Here is a 23008-nt window from a genome sequence, read left to right on the forward strand (position 1 = left end):
AAGGAAAATCGTTTGATTCAAAGGATTTTATTGTACGATCGAACGATTTTCGTTCAACTGAAAACAGCCAAATTCGATTAAAAAAAACTTCGACTTCGCCGTTCGAAGTCAACTTAATCCAATTTGATGGTCGAATTTCGAAGTATTTTCCACTTTGAAATTGGACCCTTGATAAATCTGCCCCTTAGGACTATTTTGAATATGGTTTCGTCTAGGCCATAATTCAGCCTGTGGACCCCACACTTCAACAACAACTACTGATATATTATTTAAACCACAGATCATGATTGTCCCTAACACCCCTGTAGAAATAACACTGTATTACTTGTATCATGTCATTAAATCCAAATATTTTGAAATATTTTTATGAAATCCCAGTAGTCGCAAAATTGATTTATTTATTTTATTTTTTCCTTTGCAGATAATACAATGACCGTGACAATGAAAACCAAACCAAAAAGATTTTGGAACTACGTGTGCGATTGCATACCATCCGGGAAAAGAGTAAGGCTTCGAAAAGTATTATTATTTATGATATATCTGTAAGGCCCCAGAAGCAGCACTCGGATTAAAATGCTGATTGCTGGGAAACAACTATTGTGGTCATTGATAAAAAAAAAATATTCTGAATAGTGCTGATTCCATTACCTGCTTAATTTTAGTATTGAAACCCATTGTAAAGTAAAAGTTCATAGTTTCTTTTGAATTTAACCCCAACTAATAATAAATGGAATTCAATACACACTGTTTGACCCGTTCTAGTAACCCATGGATATCAATGAGACCAGCAAATGTTACCTTGCTATTGGTTACAGATTTAGGTTCTCCCTACTAATAGATAAATTACATTTTTCACTAATTTCTAACATTTTTTCCCTTTTTTTTTAGACACCAAAAGAACCAGATGAAATCCAGGTAAGCAATAAAAGGGTCTATGTTATTATAAACAATAAAATACTGATAGATAATGGTCCTGAAATCTATTAAGAAGATAAAATATTGATAGATAATAGTCATTTAAGCCTTGATCCTAAATTCTATCATTAGCTACAGCCCCAGGCCATGTCACTAGATTTGGGGGTTGGTCAATTATCAACTATATCCCTGTCAGGATTGAGGATCACATTGATACAATCCTTTACCCCCATTATGATCTGGTCTTGACCACAAATAATTGAATCCGTGTAATTTGTTTCTCCCCTTGGTTTGAAGATATGTTCATTTTATAAACTCCCCTTTTTGTGCACGACCAGCTTAACTAGTTGGTTATAATGCAATAACATACTTACACTCATTTTCTTTTTTAATCAGATTCCTGTGGAAGTATCAACGGAAAACACCTGCCAGGTATGTAAAAAAAACCTAAACATACACGTATAAAAAAAGACACAAGACCCCTTATAAACAGTGCATACTGATGTCATTAGTTAGTGATGTGACTTAGTAATGTATCCTTCTATCACAACTCACTAACACTTGTGTAGTACAATAAATAATATTCCTGTTGTACAATATGAGGAAAAGGGAAGTCACCTTGGAGTTCCCTGACCTGTATTAAAGAACTCAGCCTTCGTATTGTGCTCTTATATACTCATAGAACACATTGATTACTTTATCCAAACAAATTCACGAGTCCCCTGCCAATCAGAGTTAAGAGTCATTCTCAACAGAACAACTGGAAAGTAGCAGATTTATATCAGCTTTAAGGGGCAGATTTATCAGAGGTTGAAGTGAAAATTCAAATTAAAAAAATTTGAATTGCGAGCTAATTTTGTGTACTTCAACTAGGGAATAGTCTAAATTCGATTCAAATTTGAAAAAATTCGAAAATTCGAATATCAAAATTTATCATGTACTGTCTCTTTAAATATTTAACCATTCGCCATTTAAAACCTGCCAAATTGCTGTTTCAACCAATGGGGGAACCTCCTAGAACCTATTTGGAGTCAATTGGTGGACTTTGAAAAATTGAAGGTATTTTTGGAAAAACTTTAAATTGAATTTGATCAAATGTGCTGTTACGAATTCGATCAAAAACTGACCTATTCAATCAAAACGGACCTTTTCGGCAAAAAAAAAAGAAGATTTTTGTACATTTCGATCAAATTCAAATTTTGAAGTTGTGGGAGTTCAAAAAACTCTCATTACTTCGGAATTCAACCCTTGATAGAGCTGCCCCTAAGTGTTTTAAAACTATCTTTATACAAATTCTCATGTATCTCTTCTCTAAACCCAACCAGGAAAAGGAATATCCCAAACCTGCCATCCATGAAAGCATAGAGAAGGAAGAACTGGCAGAGAAGAAAGAACTGGTGGAGAAGAAAGAACTGGTGGAGGAAAAAGAACTGGTGGAGAAGAAAGAACTGGTGGAGACAGCAAACCCAGAATTAGGTATGTGTGTTTAAAAACAATTCTTCAAGACTGAGAGTGATGAATCAGTAATAATCAGAATTTATCAGGATTTCTAAATAACACTGTTCAATAAGGACCAAGTATTCAGTAATTTACATATCAGTAGTCCAATCTTTATGTTGTGGTTCTATAACTCTCAATAACCCAATAGTTTTCACACAGTATCTTTTGTCATCTTTTTTTAATTAATTAAAAGCAATGTTTTTTTCTAAATTGAAGGAACTGTAAAATATTCCTTAACACACTCAAAATAAACACTCAGTTGTTCTCCCAGGAATCCCCAACATTACCCAGGTCATGTGCATAGGCAATATTTTACATTTAATTAGTTTATTAATTAGTTAATTAATTTAATACTGAACATATGCCCACTGCAAAGGTTTATGTCATTAAATACAAATATTTAACAATATTATATAAAATCTAAATAGACTCAAAAGTGATTTCCGAAACATAGAGATGTTATTTGCCAAGCTATTCATAAGCGTTAATGTATAGTTAGCATCTCTACACAATTCTATATTAAATATGGTTTGTTAAAGGGTATAGACTAGGCCAGTGATCTCCAACCAGTAACTCATGAGCATCATGTTGCTCTCCAGCCCCTTAGATGTTGCTCCCAGTGGCCTCAAAGCAGGTGCTTATTTTTGAATTCCAGGCTTGGAGGCAAGTTTTAGTTGTATAAAAACCAGGTGTACTGCCAAACAAAGCCTCAATGTAGGTTGACAATCCACATAGGGTTACCAAATGGCCAATCACAGCACTTATTTGGCACCCCAAGAACATTTTTCATGCTAGTGTTGCTCCCTGTCTTCTTTTACTTTTGAATGTTACTCATGGGTTCAAAAGATTGGGGATCCCTGGTTTAGGCCATACTTCTGCCTGTGGACCCAAATCTCCAAAAATACCAACACTTTTACTGATTTATTAATTAATCATTTGTAATTTGAACCAAAGTCCTGATTGAAACCCCCTGTGGTCATAGCACTTATAACTTGTCATTAAATGCAAATATTTAGCAATATTTCATGAATCCCCAACAGACTTTTTCTTTTTATTCCTCTGCAGGTCAAGAGATTACAAAATCCAAACTGAAAAAGATTTGGAACTACATATGCAGCAAATGTCCATGCTGGAAAACAGTAAGGCTTCTGAAAAGTATTATTTTTATTATATATCTGTAAGGCAGCCGAGACAGCACTCTGGTAAAACTATTGATTGCTGGAATACATCATTAACTGTAGTTATTAATAACATGTATTCAAAAATATATATTGGCATTTTATGAATGCTGATACTAGGAATGCACCGAATCCACTATTTTGGATATGGCCAAACCCCTGAATCCTTCACGAAAGATTAAGCCGGATACCGAACTGAATCCTAATTTGCATATGCAAATTAGGGGAGGGAAGGGGAAAACATTTTTTACTTCCTGGTTTTGTGACAAGAAGTCATGCAATTTCCCACCCCGCCCCTAATTTGCATATGCAAATTAGGATTTGGTTCGGCTGGGCAGAAGGATTCGGCCGAATCCTGGCCGAATCCCAAACCGAATCCTGAATTCGGTGCATCCCTAGCTGATACCATTACCTGCTTTGTATAAGTCTGAAACCCATGCTACTAAATACATCAATTACTGCAAATCTATTAACTACATTGTGAGCTCATATCTTCTTTTGAAGGCAAGCCCAACTAATAATACATTTAATAAAATGAATAATATTTACCCAGGTCTAGTAACTCATGGCAACCAATGAGACCAGTAAATGTTATCTTGCTAGTGGTTAGTAGACCTATATCAACCGTAGCTCCTTTCATTACAAGACTATTTAAGTTTAATGATAGTGCAGGGATGTAAAGATTGAGGGCTTTAAACAGTAAAGACTTAGGTTCTCCTTACTGATATATGATATTTTGTTATAAAATGTTAACATGTTTTTCTTCTCTTAATTAGGGGCCAGAGGAACCTGAAATCACGGTAAGCATTAAAACTATTTTTAAGAAGAAATAATACTGATAGATAATGGTCCTTCAAGATCCTAAATTTAACTATTAGCTGCAGCTTCATGTCAAGCCTTGATGCTAAAGTTAATCATTATATTAAGATTCAGGCCATGTCAGTAGATTTAGGGACTGGTCAAATATCAACTATATCTCTGTCAGGGGTCAGGATCACATTGGGCCACTGATACATTCCTATAGGGTCTATAGAACAATTTTAAAAAAGTTTAAGGGAGGAACATCTCATCTCATGCTCTCCTCTCCCTTCTTACATATATAGGGCCCTTTTATCATTTGACCAGGGTCCTGCAATCAAACAAATTTGGTTAGATTGGTCAATTACATTCATGGCCAGCTTAACCTTTTAGTTTTAATGTTATAAGATCCTAACCCCCATGCTAACTATAGAGAGTAGTAGATTTATTTCAACTATTATTTTACATCAACTGTGTCTCTTCTCTAAAACCAGGAAACCAAAGTACTGAAGACTGAAAAGCCTGACCCTACCATCGAGGAAAGCGTGAAAACAAGGGAACTAGAAGAGGAAGTTTCCCTTGATTTAGGTAAGTCTGTATAAAAAAACTCTTTAAGAAAAGGTACCAATCGCATGAAGGTTGCCTCCAGCTGTACATATCTCCCACATAAATACTTTTATTTCGCCCATCACTAATTGTATACCATGACTAACATTCAGTTTCTAGTAAGGACCAATTATACAGTAGTTTACATACAAGATTCCAAAAATGTTTGTTTATTTATACTACAATTCCCAAGAACCCAATAGCTTTAAAGCTATCAGAAATGATCACTAGAATGTTTCCATGCAATGTATTTAACCTCTGCATTCATTTAGTTGCAGGTATTCCCATAGAAGTTGCAGTTTCTGAGGAAAGTTCGGACAGTGATACAGACAGTGGAGACGACACTCAGGTAAAAGTTAATGTCTGTGGATTTTCACCTGTTTTGTGCCATATTGACATTATTAAATAAATCAAACAGGTGTGATGTGCAATAACTAAACCAAATTATATTTTACCCACCCACAGTTACGACTCATGAGCATCCAAGCAGTGGAACTTGCAGAGAGAAAGCTTTATTTTAAAGCCCAGTTGGATAAGGCAATTCGGGTGAGTGATCTACATGCACCAGGGATTTATATATAAGATATAATGTTCCCCATACTGTTAAATTTAAGGAAATAAAATAAATGTGCATGGCTGTTTTTACCAACCAATTGGCCAAAAATTGTTCACGGACAGAGAGTCTGTTGCCTGAGGATTCACTTCTCCAAAATCTTTAAACCCTCAATTGGATGGTTTAGTGCTCAGCTTATTGGGAGTAGCAATTTAACAAAGGCTAAGTGAATGCTGATCTGGAGCTGGCCTTCAATCTCCATTATGTTATAATCTTGGAGGTTACATGACCCCCCAATAGATAATTATGTTGGTTTGAAAAACGAACAAACTTATTCTTAGCTCCCCCCATTTTCTAAACACTTATACTCCTACAGTTTTTGGGGTACAACACTCTCCACACTTCGTTCTATAGTTGGTTATAGAGTTGGTTTCTTGTGCTTTTCTAAACAATCCCATCCTCCATCTTTTGTGACAGACTTCCCAACACCCCAATTTTTCCATTGACTTTGACAGGGAAGATTTTTCTTCTTCTGCCACTCGTTCAGCTTTGAAGCTACACTCACCAAACTTGAATAAAATAATCATGGGGTCACCCCAAATGAAACAGCGACATTTGTTGCCAACAATAGCCAATCAGATGTCACCTATAAACTCTCTTTTTGCTATATGAGTGGAGACAACAACAGACAATTAGATTTCATTCAGCAACTTCACATGTTTTTGAAACCAACTTTTGGTCTCACACTTCCCTTTATAGTCTAGAAAATTAATTTATATAAGGGGTGAGGGGGTTTTCATATTGGTTTATACAAACAAATGAATGAATGTATTTGTTTCTTTTTTAACCCTGCCAGGAAAACAAAATTTTCTGGATGGAGTATCTACAACCTACCATCATGGAAGGCCTGCTGAAGAGAGGATGGATACAGAAAATAGCCTGTTGTTTTGGTGAGTCTGTGTAAGAAGCAGCGGCGCGTGAAAACTAGACATTTCAGGATTTCAATTAATATTGCTTCTGTAGTGATATAGTTAATCAAGTAAATGAGGTTCAGTTTGGTGCAACTTCCCTGTTGCAAGGGTTCTCCAGCCAGAAGACAAGTTGAGGCACTTGCACAGTACTAGCTATGCCTCACCCTACTCTGACACTGTCAAGCTAATTGTAAAGTTACAGTTGATTCTAGTAGGTACCACTTGTACTTCTTGGATAGGGGGTGTCAGCCAGAGCTTCCCTTATGGAGTAGGTACCAGTGGTATGAAAGTTGCATCCAACTGTATCATCAGTAAAAACACCTCTCAAGTACATCTCACCTGATGTGATCTCTCACAGTAAATATCAGTCTCTATTGAAGAACCAAGTATTCTGTGTCTCTATGAAGGTTATTATTCTGCCGAGTTGCAATGTACAATGCCTAGTAAACATAAGTTTAAAGAAACTGAGCTTGCCGAGTAATCTTAAAAGTGATTTATATAAGTGGTTTATGTAAGAGACTGTATAATATTAACACATAGAGAATACATTGTCAGAAGCAAGCGTCGTTAGATAATGCTATGCATTCTGTTTAGCCGCTCTATTAATACTGATCTATTTCTTTTCCATTATCAGATTCAGGACCAGAGGACAGTATATTCCCTAATCCAAAGGGAATCAGCGATATGGGGGTAAATATAAACCTCAGTAGATACAAGACAAAGAAAACAGCAAACTATAAATGTTTTATTTTAAATTGTCAATCCATTTGTGAATAATATTGCAACACTGAAACCAATTTTATCAACAATCACACACGGGGGCAGATTTATCAAAGGTTGGAGTGAAAATTCAAATTAAAAAAAATTTCAAATTGAAATGCATAATGTACTGTGTCTTTAAAAATTAGACTTCGACCATTTGCCATCTAAAGCCTGCAGAATTGCTGCTTTAGCCTATGGGGGACCTGCTAGAACCTATTTGGAGTCAATTGGTGGACTTTGAAAAATCAAAGTTTTTTTTGGGAAAAACTGATTCATGTCATTTGAATTCGGATGAATCTGATGAATATGGACTATTCAACCGCAAAAAAAAAAAATATTGTTTTTTTTTAAAATAAATTTTGGTTGGTCGAATTTATATGTTTTTGAAATGTGACCCTTGAAAAATCTGCCCCTAAATGTATGTCCAAAACCATTAACCCTGTATATAACAATGCTCTGGTTTGCATGGTGTCACTAGTGTTGAGGGGCCAGACAAACATGTTACAAAGCAATAAGTGTTTACAATATATAACATATAGCAGCTACAACTAGACATTACTGTGTATACTAGGGATTGCCAAATTTGACCCGTTTCGCTTCATCAAAAATTACCCGCTGGTGGGTGTTATTTCCACTGCAAAAACGTGGCGAAAAATTTGCTCATCCCTAGTGCATATTCATCCCCCCCTGGGAATAGAAAAAAGTCCTATAATTAAAGAAAAGTTCAATATTTACTACCACATTTATGTTCATTCCTATAAATAAATTTGTGCATTAATGTTTCTGTTTTTCAGATGCAACTTTCTTATGCTGTAAAGTCCTCATTCATCTGGTCATATCTGCAATTTCCCGATGCTGTTATGGAAGAAGGTCAACTGATGAACTCGTTTGGCAATACAGACTGCTTTACAAACAAGGTAAGTCAACTTGTACAGCTGCTCAGGATCACTGTAACATTGATATCATTATTAGCAATACAAACCAGCACATTCTTCTGTATGGATTATTATGGGGATGCTGGGTATTGTAATTGGTTGCTATTACGGCCTATGTTGATACTATATTTGAAAACAGAGACACACCGATAAAATCTCAATGTAGGTTATACATTACAGTATGGAATTTAAGGGACGGGGCATGAAGCCCATATCTACAGAACATTGGGTCCTAAATATTCCTTAGTGCAGTGGTCCCCAACCAGTAGCTCATGAGCAACATGTTGCTCACCAACCCATTGGATGTTGCTCTCAGTGACCTCAAAGCAGGTGATTATTTTTGAATTCCTGGCTTGGAGGCAAGTTTCGGTTGCTTAAAAACCAGATGTACTGTCAAACAGAGTCTCCTGTAGTCTACCAGTCCATATAGAGGCTACCAAACAGCCAATCACAGCCCTCTTTTGGCATCCGCATGGACTTTTGCATGCTTGTGTTGCTCTCCAAGTCTTTTTACATTTTAATGTGGCTCAAGAGTAATAAAGGTTGGGGACCCCTGTCTTAGTGTTTGTCCTCCTACCTTTACAGCATAACATTCAAGTTGATCATGATGAAACGTTGGGATATTTATTATTTCTATCACAGATAATATGCCACTAAATGTGCTTTCTATGTTCTAGCGTGGACTGTGCATGTTCATAAGAAGAGTAGAAACGTTTGCCGGAGTGAATGCGGACACATTCTTCCCACGCAGCTATGACGTGACAGATAAAGATGGGAAACAGTCATTCGCAGGTAAGGAACCATAAATCTGCACCCAACATTTAGGGGTAAATTTATCAAAGAGTGAAGTTCCGCCACTAGAGTGAAATTCCGCAGCTCACAATTCATTTCTGTGGGATTTTGAAAGGTGTATTTATCAATGGGTGAAAGTGAAAGTTCAGCCTTTGATAAATACGCCTTTAAAAATCCCATAGAAATGAATGGAAAGTGGCAGAATTTCACTCTAGTGGCGGAACTTCACTATTAACTTCACTCTTTGATAAATATACCCCTTTGTATATATAAATTAACATTATCTATGATCTATGTATAATCTGTTTTCTAATGGTATCATTGACATTGTTTGTTTCTTTATCTTTATTTAGACGATTTCATGATCACTGCAACTCACAGTATCATTAAATGGATTGCACGACGAATCAGTACGCCTGTGCAAGCAGCAGGTAAGAAGCTCTGCCCAATGCCTGTGCTGAGCTGGCCATACACAGGCTGATAATAGCTTCTGAAAACAATATTATAACTTGCTTCCACTGGCCCTTTAACCATCTCTACTTCTTTTATATATTTTTTCTAGAAACTACAAGGAACAGCGGCACATTGGTATCTGTTTCATTTGATTTCATTTTAGCAGCCCTAAAGATCTGCAAAATGTACCTTGGCATCTCAACCAATGAGGATATAGACAAGGAAGGTGAAGAGCTGAATCCTGATTGGAATGAATATTTGGAGGGCTACTATCAGCTAATACAGTAAGTTGTTTCAGAACTAACCCATGGAAATGGACAGTAAAAATGTTTGGAAGAAGGTTTTTTTATTTATATAATATACAGATAACAATGGCTGGGCACATCAGTCTGGAAAACATGTTTCCAGTTTATTTTTCTATTTTTATTTCTAATAAATCCTATTGGCCATAAGGACAAGTGATGTAATTACATTATTACACCCTTTTGAGCACTTAACAAACCTTAATATTGTACCGGCTTCTTTGTCTGGTGCAAATGCAGAGTGCAGTGCTGTCAGGTACATGGGAGGTCAGTACCTAATGTTGACCTGCAAATAGATTGTGCCAATAACTCTGTCCTACCTTAGTCATCTGAATGACACATAAGCCAGTCGGCATCAATCAACCTTTCCCGCTGACTGTCTGTTTTTGTACTTTCAGACCATTGCCCTCAATTTAACAAATGAGCCCCATGATCTTGCTTTAGTGTTTTTAGAATTTCCAGACTGAGACGAATTATACGGAACCTACCGTTGATTAGTTGTAGATAATAAGTTCATTTGTTCATACTATAGATCAAAATTGTGCTAAGGTGACAGTGATTAAGTCCTAATGAATCCTCACTGTATTGTTTTAGTGACGGTGCCGAGATTGAAATTCCTGCCAAGTATGCTGCCCATTGCTTCCATGTATTAGATGAGATTGAGGCAGTACGTCCACAGCTGGATATAGATGCAGGAAAGAATATCTGGATCCTAAAACCAGCATGTCTCTCCGGAGGAAAAAGTAAGAATCACTATATTTCCGCAGTTGTCTTTCTAATGGCTGCCATTGTTTCATGCCATTATTTCCTGCATAACAGAAAGGCATACTAAAAATGACTGATTTACAGACTGACTATACATGTGTCTTTTCACAGATATATATTGCATGAATCGTCTGAACAAAATAACCTCTTGTGTGGATGACCATCAAAGCAATGAAATGATAAGGCAGTGGGTAATACAAAAGTACATCGAGAGGCCACTGCTTGTTTATGGCACTAAGTTTGATATGCGCCAGTTTTTCTTAGTTACGAGCTGGAACCCCCTGACTGTCTGGTTCTATAAGAAAAATTACTGTCTACTGTCATCACAGCCTTTCAGCTTGCATAATCTAGACAGGTAAGTCGTTTTTGGAATGTCTTCCGATATTTAGTAAACTCACTGGACAGCAAAGTAAAATTAGAAATGGTTAAATCTGACAATTTTACTGTCTTTGTTGTTTCAGTTCCATACACCTGTGTAACAGATCCATACAGGGGAACCTTACAAACTGCCCAACCCGTCACCCTGACCTTCCTGAAGACAATGTTTGGTCTGATAGAGAATTGCAGAAATACCTATGTATGATTGGGGCAGAACATGCCTGGGAAGATGTGATGGTGCCAGGGATGAAGAAAGCCATATATAGCACCATGCAGGTTTCGCAAAATTTAGTAACAAACAGAAATAACAGGTTTGATATTTATGGTGCCGATTTCATGTTCGGCGAAAACTTCAATCCATGGCTGATCGAGATCAATTCCAGACCAGATTTTACTCAAACCACAGAAGTGACTGATGTGATCTTCAGAAGCCTTTTAGAAGACACCTTAAAAGTTGTCATTGACCGAAAGAATGACCCTAACTGTGACATTGGAGCATATGAGCTGATACAGAAACAGGTACATTTTTATTAAAGGGTGAATGTTTTAATAATGATAAAAGGTATTGATAATGGGAATATATAATCATAGGGATATACAAAGGGATAATGTGTTCCCTTGAGTATATAGAAAAGTCTGTGTGGCTGCAGCAAGTAATGCTGTTTAATTCTATTCTGGCTTCAGAAAAGCTGGATAGTGGGTCCCTGGAGTGAATGGAAGAGAGCAGGGGGGCTTCCATTCCTTGATTCTGTAAGGGTTTTCAGCTGCCAAGCTAGAGGCAGTTAACTAATTAAGCTACAGGCGAGCTGTAGTTAAAAGGAGGTGTGGAGCAACACCTCAGGGCTTCTTCCCCTGGATATCTCCTGGAGCTGGAGGAGGGTGTGGGGCCATGTGAGGACCTTCTTGAGTTAAGGAAGGTGCCTGTATGTAGCTGGGAAGGAGAGTGATTCCCTGCTTACCTGTGTTTGAGAGAGAGCTCTAAAGCACTGGAGAGGAAAAGAGAAACCCCTCCCAGGTGACAAGTGTGTCTTGAGCGTGCCCAGAGAGGATTCTGGGATTTGCGGTCCACCCAAAAGCCAGTGAGGGCTAAGGAAACCGTGAGTTAAAGTTAACACCAGTGAGGGTGTGAATTGGGACTGTTAATGCTTATCTGAAGCTAATGTTATGGGCGTTTGTGCCAGATAAAATTCAGCAAAGCTGTCAGTCTCCGTTCTCTGTGCTGAAAACTGTGCCGGGGCCTTGGGTTTCGCTATCTGAAGCTCACAATACATAGAATAACCAATCCCTGGAAGCAAGTCCTTTTAGAAAGAACAGTAAGGGAAGCAGTTTTGTGCTCTAGCTCTTGAGTCCAGGATCTTTGTAATGGGTTCCTAGTAGTATGATGGAATGTCTATATGATACCTACACCTCCATCCTACACCTTCTGGCATAAAATATAGAAAACCCCTTCAAGGGGTTAACATCACGTCTGACCACTGATGTTCTACTCTCAAAGGACCTTTAATAATTTGCCAAGGGCCCTGGAATCAGCCAAATTTGACTAACCACTTAGTGGTCAAATCAGGTAGACATCTACTCTTTGTTAGCCTTATAATTACATTCGTGGCCATGCTTACTCTCATGCCAACAGTAAGAACTAGATTTATATCACTTTTGGGTTTGGGGAGATTAGTTGCCTGAAGAAGAAGCGATTTGTCACTGGGCGAAATATCAGCGTGTGTCTCTGCCCTATTTTATACAGATTAATGAACTTATTTTCTCTAAAACCCACAGGAAACAAATATACCGAGCTCTGAAAATTCTGCTCCTGTTATTGAGGAAAGCCTGGAAACAAGGGAACTGGAAGAGAAAGTTTCCCTTGATTTAGGTAAGTCTGTATAAAAAAACTCTTTAAGAAAAGGTACCGATGACATGAAGGTTGCTTCCAGCTGTACATAACTCACAATGTCATAAACATATTGTATTCATTATTAAAAGTCAGTTTCTAGTCCTAGTATTCTGTAGTTTACACACAAGATGCCCAACCTGTTTGTTGTGATACTATAACTCCCAATAGCCTTCAATAATAATCAAGTAAAAATTATTTATATGTGGATGATGGAACTGTATAATATTACGTAGCACACTCCAGATACACTGTTAGGAATTATCACTAGAATTTTTACATGCAATGTTTTTAACCACTGAATTCATTTTGGTTTTTTTCCCATAGAAGATATTGATTCTGAGAAAAGACTCAAGAGCATCCAAGCAGTGGAACGTGCAGAGCAAAAGACATATTTTAAAGCCCAGTTGGAAAAGGCAATTCGGGTGAGTGATCTACAGTATTTGCACCAGGGATTTATATATAAGATATAGGGGGTTATTTAGAAAACTCTGAATGCAAAAATCCCCAAAAATTCATGATTTTTTAGTATAAAATTGGAAATGATTTTTTCGGAAATTTTTTATACCTCGAGGATGGATTTCAGACCTGTTGAGGATGTATGTAATGTAATAAGATTTCAAAAAGCATCTCCATAAAGTGGAATTATTACTCACTACATAGGGGAAGTGGCCCAGGTGCTCCGCCCTGAGCTCTCAGCATTGGGAGTGGACAACCTCAAATGAATATGGAGCAGGCATTCAAATAAAGACAATCCTCCATCAAATAGTTGAAGTAATGTAAAGAGATTTATTGCTTACATAGGCTATGATTAAGTGTTTATAACACAAAACGCGTAAGGCAGAGGACACATAAATCTCTTAACTTTACTTCAACTATTTGATGGAAGATTGTCTTTATTTGGGTGCCTGCTCCATATTCATTTGAGGTTGTATATAAGTCAATTGGAGAAGTCCCAATGATCTTTTGATGTGGGCTGTGTTTCATGCAATACCCCGAAGAGTTCCAATTTTTCAGGAAAAAAGCATTCAAAATCTGAGTTTTCAGGTGGAAAATCCGGAAAAGTCTTAATTTTTTTTTTTCCCACAAACCACATTTTCGGGAAAATGTAATAATAAATAAGCGGAAAAAAACCCATGCGGATATAATCAGAGTTTTTGGCAGAACATGTTGAGATAAATTCCAACTTTGATAAATAACCCACATAATGTTCCCCATGCTGTTAAATTGAAGGGTCTTAAAATATGCAATAAATATGCATTATTGCATGGCTATTATATGCATGGCTATTTTTACAAACCAATTGGCCAAAAACTGTTCATGGACAGACTGTTGCCTGAGGCCCAGGGAGATTCACTTCATCAAATGCTCAATTGGTTGTTTCAGATCCCAGCCTATTGGGAGTTGCAGTTTAACAAAGGCTAAGGGGCAGATTTATCAAGGGTCAAATTTAAGTTTTTTTTGCTGGTGAATAGTCCATATTCAATTGAATTTGACCGAATTCAAATTGTACAAATCATTCGATCAACTTCGAATCTAAGCTTTTTCCAAAAAAACTTTGATTATTCAAAGTCCACCAAATAGGTTCTAGGAGGTCCCCCATAGGCTAAAACAGCAATTTGGCAGGTTTTAGATGGTGAATAGTCGAAGATGAATTTTTAAAGTTGTATTCTGGTAGACTACATGACCCCCAACAGATAATCTAAAATAATAAATTTATATAAGAGTTGGGGATTTTCATATCTGTTTATATAAAATGTATGAATTTATGTGTTTGTCTTTTAAATCTGCCAGGAAAACAAAATTTTCTGGCTGGAGGATGAAGAGCCTGTCATCAAGAAAAGCCTGTTAAAAAGAGGATGGATAGAGAAAATAGCCTATAATTATGGTAAGTTTGTGAAAGAAGCAGCTGTGAATGAAAACTAGACATTTCAGGATTTCAAATAATATTGCTTCTGTAGTGATATAGTTAATCAAGTAAATGAGGTTCAGTTTGGTGCAACTTCCCTGTAGCAAAGGTTTTCCAGTCAGAAGACAAGTTGAGAAACTTGCACAGTACTAGCTATGCCTCACCCTACTCTGACACTGTCAAGTTATTTGTAAAGTAAAAGCTGATTACAGTAAGTACCACTGGCACCTCCTGGACAGGGGTGGCAGCCAGAGCTGAAATGCCCCTATGGAGTAGGTACCAGTGGTATGAAAGTTGCATCCAACTGTATCATTAGTCACGGTTACATATGATAGGTTCTCACCTCTCAAGTACATCTCACCTGATGTGATCTCTCACAGTAAATATCAGTCTCTATTGAAGAACCAAGTATTCGGTGTCTCTATGAAGTTTATTATTCTGCCGAGTTGCAATGTACAATGCCTAGTAAACATACATTTAAAGAAGCTGATCTTGCCGAGTAATCATAAAATTGAAACTTATATTATACAGAGACTGTATAATATTCCCTAACACATAGAGAATACATTGTCAGAAGTGTCGTTAGAAAATGTGATGAATTCTGTTTAGCCGCTCTATTAATACTGATCTATTTCTTTTCCATTATCAGATTCCGGACCAAGGGACAGTACATTCCATAATCTAGAAAAAATCAGCAAAACGGGGGTAAATATGAACTTTAGTAAATACAAGACAAAAAGAACCGCAAACTATAAATGTTTTATTTTAAATTGTCAACCCATTGGTGAATAATATTGTAACGCTCAGTCATTTCTAAACTGTAGGACTATAAATTTGTGTTGGGGAATCTGAAACCAATTTCATCAACAATCGCGTTAAAGGGGACCCGTCACCCGGAAAATATATTCCAAATCCTTTTATATCATGTTAACACTGTATAACACTGTATAACCTAGCCGGTAAAACACCTGCCAAACAAATTTACAGGAAATTTAGTTGCCGGTAAATTTGTAAAAGTCCTTGGCATTCCACTGGAAACTGACATTTTCTCAGTCTTCTGCCCATCGCGCAATGGGCTCTGCCCCCTTTTGTGGCACAGCCCACCTCTTTTGTTCCCACCCCCACCACTGGCCAGTAAAAGAATGCAACCCTAGCCTTGTATAATCTCAAAACCTTGTTCGTGCACCAGAATGGGGGTCCTGATATCCATCCCCATGCCCTGGTTACACAATTCAACGGTGAAGAGAGTGGGAGAATGTGGGAAAAGCAATGCTGAATCAAAATTGAAAGTAATTACTTGCCTCACCTCTATGCCTAAGGTTTAGAGGAGGGGCAGGCAATATTTGATTGACAGCTAAGATTTTTAAATTAGTTTATAACAGCTATGAATGCTTTGATAAAAAATAGTCTTGATTTCATGTTTAATTTGAAAATGACTTTTATTATACAGCTGTTTATGTCTGGGTGACAGGTCCCCTTTAAATTTATGTCCAAAGCCATGACAAGGGGACTCCTCAATTTGACCCTTTGCCTTGAGCTATCCTACTGGACCCCATTATTATATAACTTAATGAAACCAAGAGACAGAGATGGGTGTAAAATGGCCACAGCATTTATTCACATTTTATCAAATGAATAGGACCTTGTCAGCTTAACTCAAGGCAATATTCTAAAGCCAGAATTTAACAAGAGATCTCATGTTGGCTGTGCCACTAACATGAGAGAAGATCAGCAGCCCTGCTGCCGGACCTGCATCTGCAGTGTGTCTATGATAGGAAATCCAAGCAGGCTGCCCCCTAGCACAAGCAGTAGTAGTGTCTGTATCAATCAATCCACAGTGCAGTCACAGGAGAGAACCTCCTTTCTCCCTCTTTTAAACTTACCTGGGCAGTACTCTGGCAAGTCCTACCGCTGCTGTGACAAATAAAACTTAAAATATTATATCATATGTGCACTGTTTTGATCCAGAGGGAGGCAAAAAAAAACCCAGCCTGAAGCCAGTGTCAATTATGCCTGAAGAGGGAATAAATTCTTTCCTGACCCCAATGGCGATCAGAAACATTCCCTGGATCAATGCGATTCACATTAATTTAACATAAATAAATACAATACAGACTCTCACAATTATAATGTGTAAAGATACAGAAACCACAATATAACAGCGCTTTCATGAAAATCTCCATATTCAGTTATTAATAGATAATATAAGAACATAACGTAGAAAAATCGTGATATTTCTCACATTTTGCAAAATGGGGGAGGAAGGTTTCTACCTGCTCAGAAGATAAGGAAGTGAACTGCTTCTTCCCCTGACATCACATCCATCTCTTACTCTGCCCCTGGGCCTGGCCATCTCCTGCTTTAACTCATTCCTTCTCACCTAAACACAACTACATGTGATTCTGCACATCTCTGACGTAGACCAGTATCATTTAGCTGCTGGTCATTCGGATCCCTTGTCATGTAGCCCCTGCGCTTGTAGCTCCAGGGCTTTCCTTTAAGTCTCTCTAGACCTCTGACCCTGTTTGCCTGGTGTCACTAGTGTTGAGGGGCCAGACAAAGTAATAAATGCTTACAATATATAGTATAGAGCAGCCACAACTAGACATTACTGTATATACTTGTATCCCTTTGAGATTAAAATTAATTCCTAAGACTAAAGAAAAGTTTAATATTTGTCACTACATTTTGCTGCATATACATTCTATACATCACTTTGTGCATTTATGTTTCTATTTTTCAGTTGAAGCTTTCTTATAATGTAAAGGCAACATTTATCTGGACAAGTGACGAGATTCCCTACTTTGCTGTTCATGACGATCAGCTGATGAATTCATATGACAATACAGACTGCTTTACAACCAAGGTGAGTCAACTTGTACAGCTGCTCAGGATCACTGCAACTTTCATATCATTATTAGCAATACAAACCAGCACATTCTCTTATATGGATTCTTATGGTGATTCCGGGTATTGTAATTGGTTGTTATTACTGCCTATATTTGACAACAGAGATACACCCATAACATCTTGATGTAGGTTATATATTATAGTATGGAATTCAGGGCACGGGATGGAGCCCATACGTACAGGACATAAGGTCTAGTGATTTGAGGGCCGCCCTGAAGCCCATGGGACTTGCGGGTCGGGCTGGTTTGGGTTCACTATTCTACAAATGACTACCCTTGTCGGACTTCCCACCCACGACCTGTGTCCTGTGTCCCATGTTGGGTACCCTCTATGGAAAATATGCCACTAAATGTGCTTTTCTATGTTCTAGAATGGACTAAATGAGCATTTAAAGAAACTACAGATGATTAACGGTGTGAATGCGGACACATTCTTCCCACGCTGCTATGACATGTCAGAACCAAAGGAGGCAAAGTTATTTTCAGGTAAGAGCCCATAGAACTGCACTCAATATTTGGAATATATATTCACATTACCTATGGACCTGGACTTCATTTTATTATTTTCATTTCTATTTTATTTTCTAATGATATCATATTCATCATTTATAAATGAATATTGATTTTGGCATAACCTTCTCAAAAATTGGGGAAAAAATGTTAATGCCTGCGTAGTCAACAAGACTAAAATCAGCAGGAATTAGCCAATGTCAGAATATAGGAGCCATAAGCTGGTTCACTTCTCCAGGGTCCCTGCGATCATCTCCCCATTACTAACATTATTGAGAGTTCCACTGATAATTTCAGGAGCATTTTCCCAAAGGAATTTGGTTCCTATTGTGATTACTAATTTAATATGTCCGGCCATGCTCTCTAAAGCAATAACTCCATAACGTTGTATATCTCATTATATAGCAAGACATAGGGGCAGAAATATCAAAGGTCAAGTTGAAAATTTTAATTAAAAAATTAGAATTTCGAGCTTATTTTTTGGAATAGTCCAAATTCAATTTGAATTTTAAAAAAATTGGAAATTTTGAATATCAAAATTTATCATGTACTGTCTATTTAAAAATTTGACTTCGACCATTCACCAACTAAAACCTGCCGAATTGCTGTTTGGAGTCAATTGGTGGACTTTGAAAAATCAAAGGGTTTTTTGGAAAAACTTTGAATCAAATTGGATCGAATGTGCTGTATAATTCCAAATCAAACGAAAATGCCCCATTCACCCGGAAAAAAAACCTACGTTTTTTAAAATAACTTTTGGTTGTTTTTTTTTATTCAAATTTCGAGGTTATGGGAGTTCCCATTAGTTTGAAATTTGACCCTTCATAAATCTGCCCCATACAGTAGCTGAATTGGTGAATTATGAGACGTTATAAATAAGAGATGACATTCTGTGTTTCTTTGTCTTTATTTAGATGATTTCATGATAACTGCAGCCCATAGTATCCTCAAATGGATTGCACGACGAATCAGTACGCCTGTGCAAGCAGAAGGTAAGTAAGAAGTTCTGCCCAATGCCTGTGCTGTAGTGATGTGCGGGTCCGGATTTCCCTACCTTGGGCCACGCCCCCTGCATCCCACTTCTGGGTTGCTTTTATAGACCTGCGCTGCCCCATCGATGATGTCACAAAAGGGGTGGGGCAAGCTGGCGCAGCATCTAAAAAAGAAGAACCCGGACGTCGGAAGCCGGCATTTGACGGTGGTGGGTGGGAGAGCAGGAGGAGAGCATAAACCACACCCACCCACCAGCCGCGAAGAAGAGTGCGTGTTTGGACCTGACCTGGGCCGGCCCCACACATCACTACTGTGCTGAGCTGGCCATACATGGGCTGATAATAGATTCAGAAAACAATAGTATAACTTGCTTCCACTTGTTCTCTAACCATCTCTACTTCTGTTATGTCTATTTTTTAGAAACTACAAGGAAAAGCAACACTATACCTTTTTCAGAGGATTTAATTGTAACAACCCTAAAGGTCTGCAAAATGTGTCTGGGCACCTCAACAAACAAGCGTGTGGAGAAAGAAATTGAAGAGGTGTCTCCTGATTGGACAACATTTGTAGAGGGCTACTATAGTATCATACAGTAAGTTGTGTCAGAACAAAGCCATGGAAATGTACAGTAGATAAGTTTGGAAGAAGGTTTTTTTTTATTAATATAATAAAGAGAAAACTGGGCTCATCAATCTGGAAAATATATTTCTGTTTATTTATATTAATTTTTAATAAATCTTATTGGCCATAAGGACAAGTGATGGAAATGTACAGTAGATAAGTTTGGAAGGTTTTTTTTTATTAATATAATAAACAGAAAACAATGACTGGGTTCATCAATCCGGAAAATATATTTCTGTTTATTTTTTTTATTTCTAATAAATCTTATTGGCCATAAGGACAAGTGATGTAATCACATTATTGTACCCTTTTGAGCAATATTGTACCGGCTTCTTTGTCTGGTGCAAAGTGCAGAGTGCAGTGCTGTCAGGTACATGGGAGGTCAGTACCTAATGTTGACCTGCAAATAAATTGTGCCAATAACTCTGTCCTACCTTAGTCATCTGAATGACACATAAGCCAGTCGGCATCAATCCACCTTTCCCGCTGACTGTCTGTTTTTTGCTTTCAGACCATTGCCCTTAATTTAACATATGAGCCCCATGATCTTGCTTTAGTGTTTTTAGAATTTCCAGACTGAGACGAATTATACGGAACCTACCGTTGATTAGTTCTAGATAATAAGTTCATTCGTTCATACTATAGAGCAAAACTGTGATGTAATAAGGTGACAGTGATTAAGTCATAATGAATCCTCACTGTATTGTTTTAGTGACGGCGCCGAGATCGACATTCCTGCCAAGTATGCTGAGCAATGCCGCCATGTTTTAGATCAAATTGAGGCAATACTCCCACAGCTGGATATAGATGCAGGAAAGAATATCTGGATCCTGAAACCAGCATTTCTCTCCAGAGGAAGATGTAAGAAAACATAATGACTGTGTTTTTAAGGGGCATATTTATCAAGGGTCGAATTTGAACAACTTTGAAATTTAAATTCAACGGAAATTAAGTCAAAGTTTTTCTTTGGCCGAATAGGTCAGCTTTTCGATCGAATAGGTCCGTATTCCACCAAATTCGAATTGGCCAAATCGAAGTAATAGCGCATTCGATCAAATATGAATCTAAAAAACCTTTGATTTTTCAAAGTCCACCAAATAGATTCTAGGAGGTCCCCAATAAGCTAAAACAGCAATTTGCAGGCTTTAGATGGCGAATGGTTGAAGTTGTATTTTTAAAGAGACTGCAAATTTTCACATTTTTTTTAAATTTAAATCAAATTTGAACTATTCCCTCGTCGAAGTACACAAAAAATTGTTAGAAATTTAAATTTTTTGCATTCAATATTTAACTTCAACCTTCGATAAATCTGCCCCTACGTGATAAATTTCGATGTTCGAATTTTCAAATTTTTTCAAATTAGAATTAATTTTGGACTATTTCCTAGTCAAAGTACACAAATAATAGCTCAAAATTTGAATTTGCTGATGCCTAAGTAGACTGTACTGCTTTTTGTGCAGCCATACAAAATGATAATAAATATAGTTCATATTTGCTGTCATGGACATGGAATCTCTATATTTCTGCAGTTGTCTAATGGCTGCTACTTTTTTGCTGCTGTTATTTCTTGTATAATAGAAAGACATGTTATAAATGACTTTGGAACTGACTAGAATGACCGACTCTGACTATACATGTATTTTTTTTCACAGCTATACGTTGTATGAATCGCATAGATGAGATCTACAAATTTCTACAAAGCCGTCAAAAACGTATGATTGCAAAGCAGTGGGTGGTACAAAAGTACATTGAGAGGCCATTTCTCATTTATGGCACAAAGTTTGATCTGCGCCAGTTTTTCCTGGTAACAGACTGGAACCCCCTGACTGTCTGGTTCTATAAGGAAACTTGCTGTCGATTCTCATCACAGCCTTTCGACTTGGATAATCTAGACCGGTAAGTTGTTTATGGAATGTCTTCCGACATTTAGAAAGCTCACTGGACAGCAAAGTTATATTATACAAAGTTAAATGATTTAACAAGCATAAAATCTGACAATATTTCTGTCTTTGTTGTTTCAGCTCCATTCACCTGTGTAACAGATCCATACAGCAGTACCTTACAAACTGCCCAACCCGTCACCCTGACCTTCCTGAAGACAATTTATGGTCTAATGTACAATTGAAGGAATACCTACGTATGATTGGGGCAGAACATGCCTATGAAGAGGTGATGGTGCCAGGCATGAAGAAAGCCATATATTACACCTTGCAAGTTTGTCAGGATATAGTAAAGCACAGAAAGAACAGCTTTGACATTTATGGCGCAGATTTCATGTTCGGAGAGAACTTTAATCCATGGCTGATTGAGATCAATTTCAGACCAGATACAACTTCACAAGCACCAGTAGCTAATGTGATATTTGAAAGTCTTTTAGAAGACACCATAAAGGTTGTTATTGACCGAAGGAATGACCCTAACTGCGACATCGGAGCATATGAGCTTTTACAGAAACAGGTACATTTTTATTAAGGTACTGATAATGGGAATGTATAATCATAGGGATATACAAAGGGATAATGTGTTCCCTTGAGCTGTGAAATGGGCTATATATATAAATATAAAATAAAATCTTGCCAGGAGAAGGCTGGGTCAGGTTACAATGCAATTTAGTACATGTTACTGCATGTTACCCTTCTCCTAGGATGGCCCTAAAGATTGGGCTCTATAGAAGCAAAGTTAAGCCACTACCTATACTCGGAACGTTTCATTTAAGTTAATACTTGTTGTTCTTTGTTTGCAGCATTAAAATGAATACCTCAGTATTCATAAAAACCTACAAGTGCAGGATTTTAAACACCAAATCTAATGTATTAACTAAGTAGAATAAACCAACCAATAAGGAGTCACCAACCAATAAGGAGAAGAAATAATCAGCCAATGGATGAAAAGCTTCAGAGCCCAATGCAGTGATAGGGAGGGTGGGAGGAGGGTTCCCTATCCACCAGAGACAAATATCTAACTTTGCTGCATAAAAGAATATGCCTGCCCAAAACAGGTAGATTCAAAGGGCGAATTGTCGCCAGCAACTGCTTCTCCAAACCTCGCACAACTTCGCCAGGCGCAAATGCGCTATAGGAACGTCACTTCACTAAGGAGCGCAAGTACATTTCCACTAATGCCGCTTGCGTAATTTTTATATTTCTGGAGTGAAAACATCAACAATCAATGTCCAAGGAAGCAAGAGGAGGACATCGGAGCATATGAGCTTATACAGAAACAGGTACATTTTTATTAAGGTACTGATAATGGGAATGTATAATCATAGTGATA

At 37.4% G+C, this 23008-nt stretch overlaps 2 protein-coding genes and 1 long non-coding RNA gene across 3 annotated transcripts; all 3 read left to right on the forward strand.

Moving 5' to 3' along the window:
• The first annotated feature begins 441 nt into the window (after nt 1-441).
• Nucleotides 442-11442, forward strand: LOC108697119 (tubulin monoglycylase TTLL3). The gene is made up of 18 exons (XM_041585125.1): nt 442-504; nt 889-915; nt 1312-1347; nt 2241-2391; nt 3481-3554; nt 4370-4393; nt 4886-4979; nt 5276-5346; nt 5463-5543; nt 6407-6500; nt 7156-7211; nt 8078-8200; nt 8896-9010; nt 9364-9441; nt 9573-9747; nt 10360-10508; nt 10642-10885; nt 10992-11442. The coding sequence occupies exons 1-18, from the start codon at nt 442-444 to the stop codon at nt 11440-11442; spliced, it is 2106 nt and encodes a 701-aa protein (XP_041441059.1).
• Nucleotides 11443-12619: 1177 nt separating this feature from the next.
• LOC121401470 lies at nt 12620-18097 on the forward strand. The gene is made up of 6 exons (XR_005966269.1): nt 12620-12775; nt 13121-13218; nt 14588-14681; nt 15352-15407; nt 17446-17568; nt 17983-18097. It is a non-coding gene; the product is annotated as an uncharacterized LOC121401470 (long non-coding RNA).
• A 946-nt stretch (nt 18098-19043) lies between these two features.
• On the forward strand, nt 19044-22245 carry LOC121400940 (tubulin monoglycylase TTLL3-like). Its single transcript, XM_041585133.1, has 5 exons — nt 19044-19113; nt 19535-19706; nt 20412-20596; nt 21388-21631; nt 21757-22245. The coding sequence occupies exons 1-5, from the start codon at nt 19044-19046 to the stop codon at nt 22205-22207; spliced, it is 1122 nt and encodes a 373-aa protein (XP_041441067.1). The 3' UTR covers nt 22208-22245.
• The last annotated feature ends 763 nt before the right edge of the window (nt 22246-23008 follow it).

This window comes from Xenopus laevis, chromosome 1L, assembly GCF_017654675.1.
Source record: "Xenopus laevis strain J_2021 chromosome 1L, Xenopus_laevis_v10.1, whole genome shotgun sequence".
Taxonomy (NCBI): domain Eukaryota; kingdom Metazoa; phylum Chordata; class Amphibia; order Anura; family Pipidae; genus Xenopus; species Xenopus laevis.

What these genes read in the sequence shown, in the direction of transcription:
- LOC121400940 (XM_041585133.1), top strand. Translation starts at nt 19,044, where the DNA reads ATGATAACTGCAGCCCATAGTATCCTCAAATGGATTGCACGACGAATC. An exon ending in TACGCCTGTGCAAGCAGAAG is followed by an intron (nt 19,114 to 19,534) that starts GTAAGTAAGAAG and finishes TCTATTTTTTAG; the next exon opens with AAACTACAAGGAAAAGCAAC. An exon ending in ATTTCTCTCCAGAGGAAGAT is followed by an intron (nt 20,597 to 21,387) that starts GTAAGAAAACAT and finishes TTTTTTTCACAG; the next exon opens with CTATACGTTGTATGAATCGC.
- LOC108697119 (XM_041585125.1), top strand. Translation starts at nt 442, where the DNA reads ATGAAAACCAAACCAAAAAGATTTTGGAACTACGTGTGCGATTGCATA. An exon ending in AGTTGGATAAGGCAATTCGG is followed by an intron (nt 5,544 to 6,406) that starts GTGAGTGATCTA and finishes TAACCCTGCCAG; the next exon opens with GAAAACAAAATTTTCTGGAT. An exon ending in TGGGAAACAGTCATTCGCAG is followed by an intron (nt 9,011 to 9,363) that starts GTAAGGAACCAT and finishes ATCTTTATTTAG; the next exon opens with ACGATTTCATGATCACTGCA.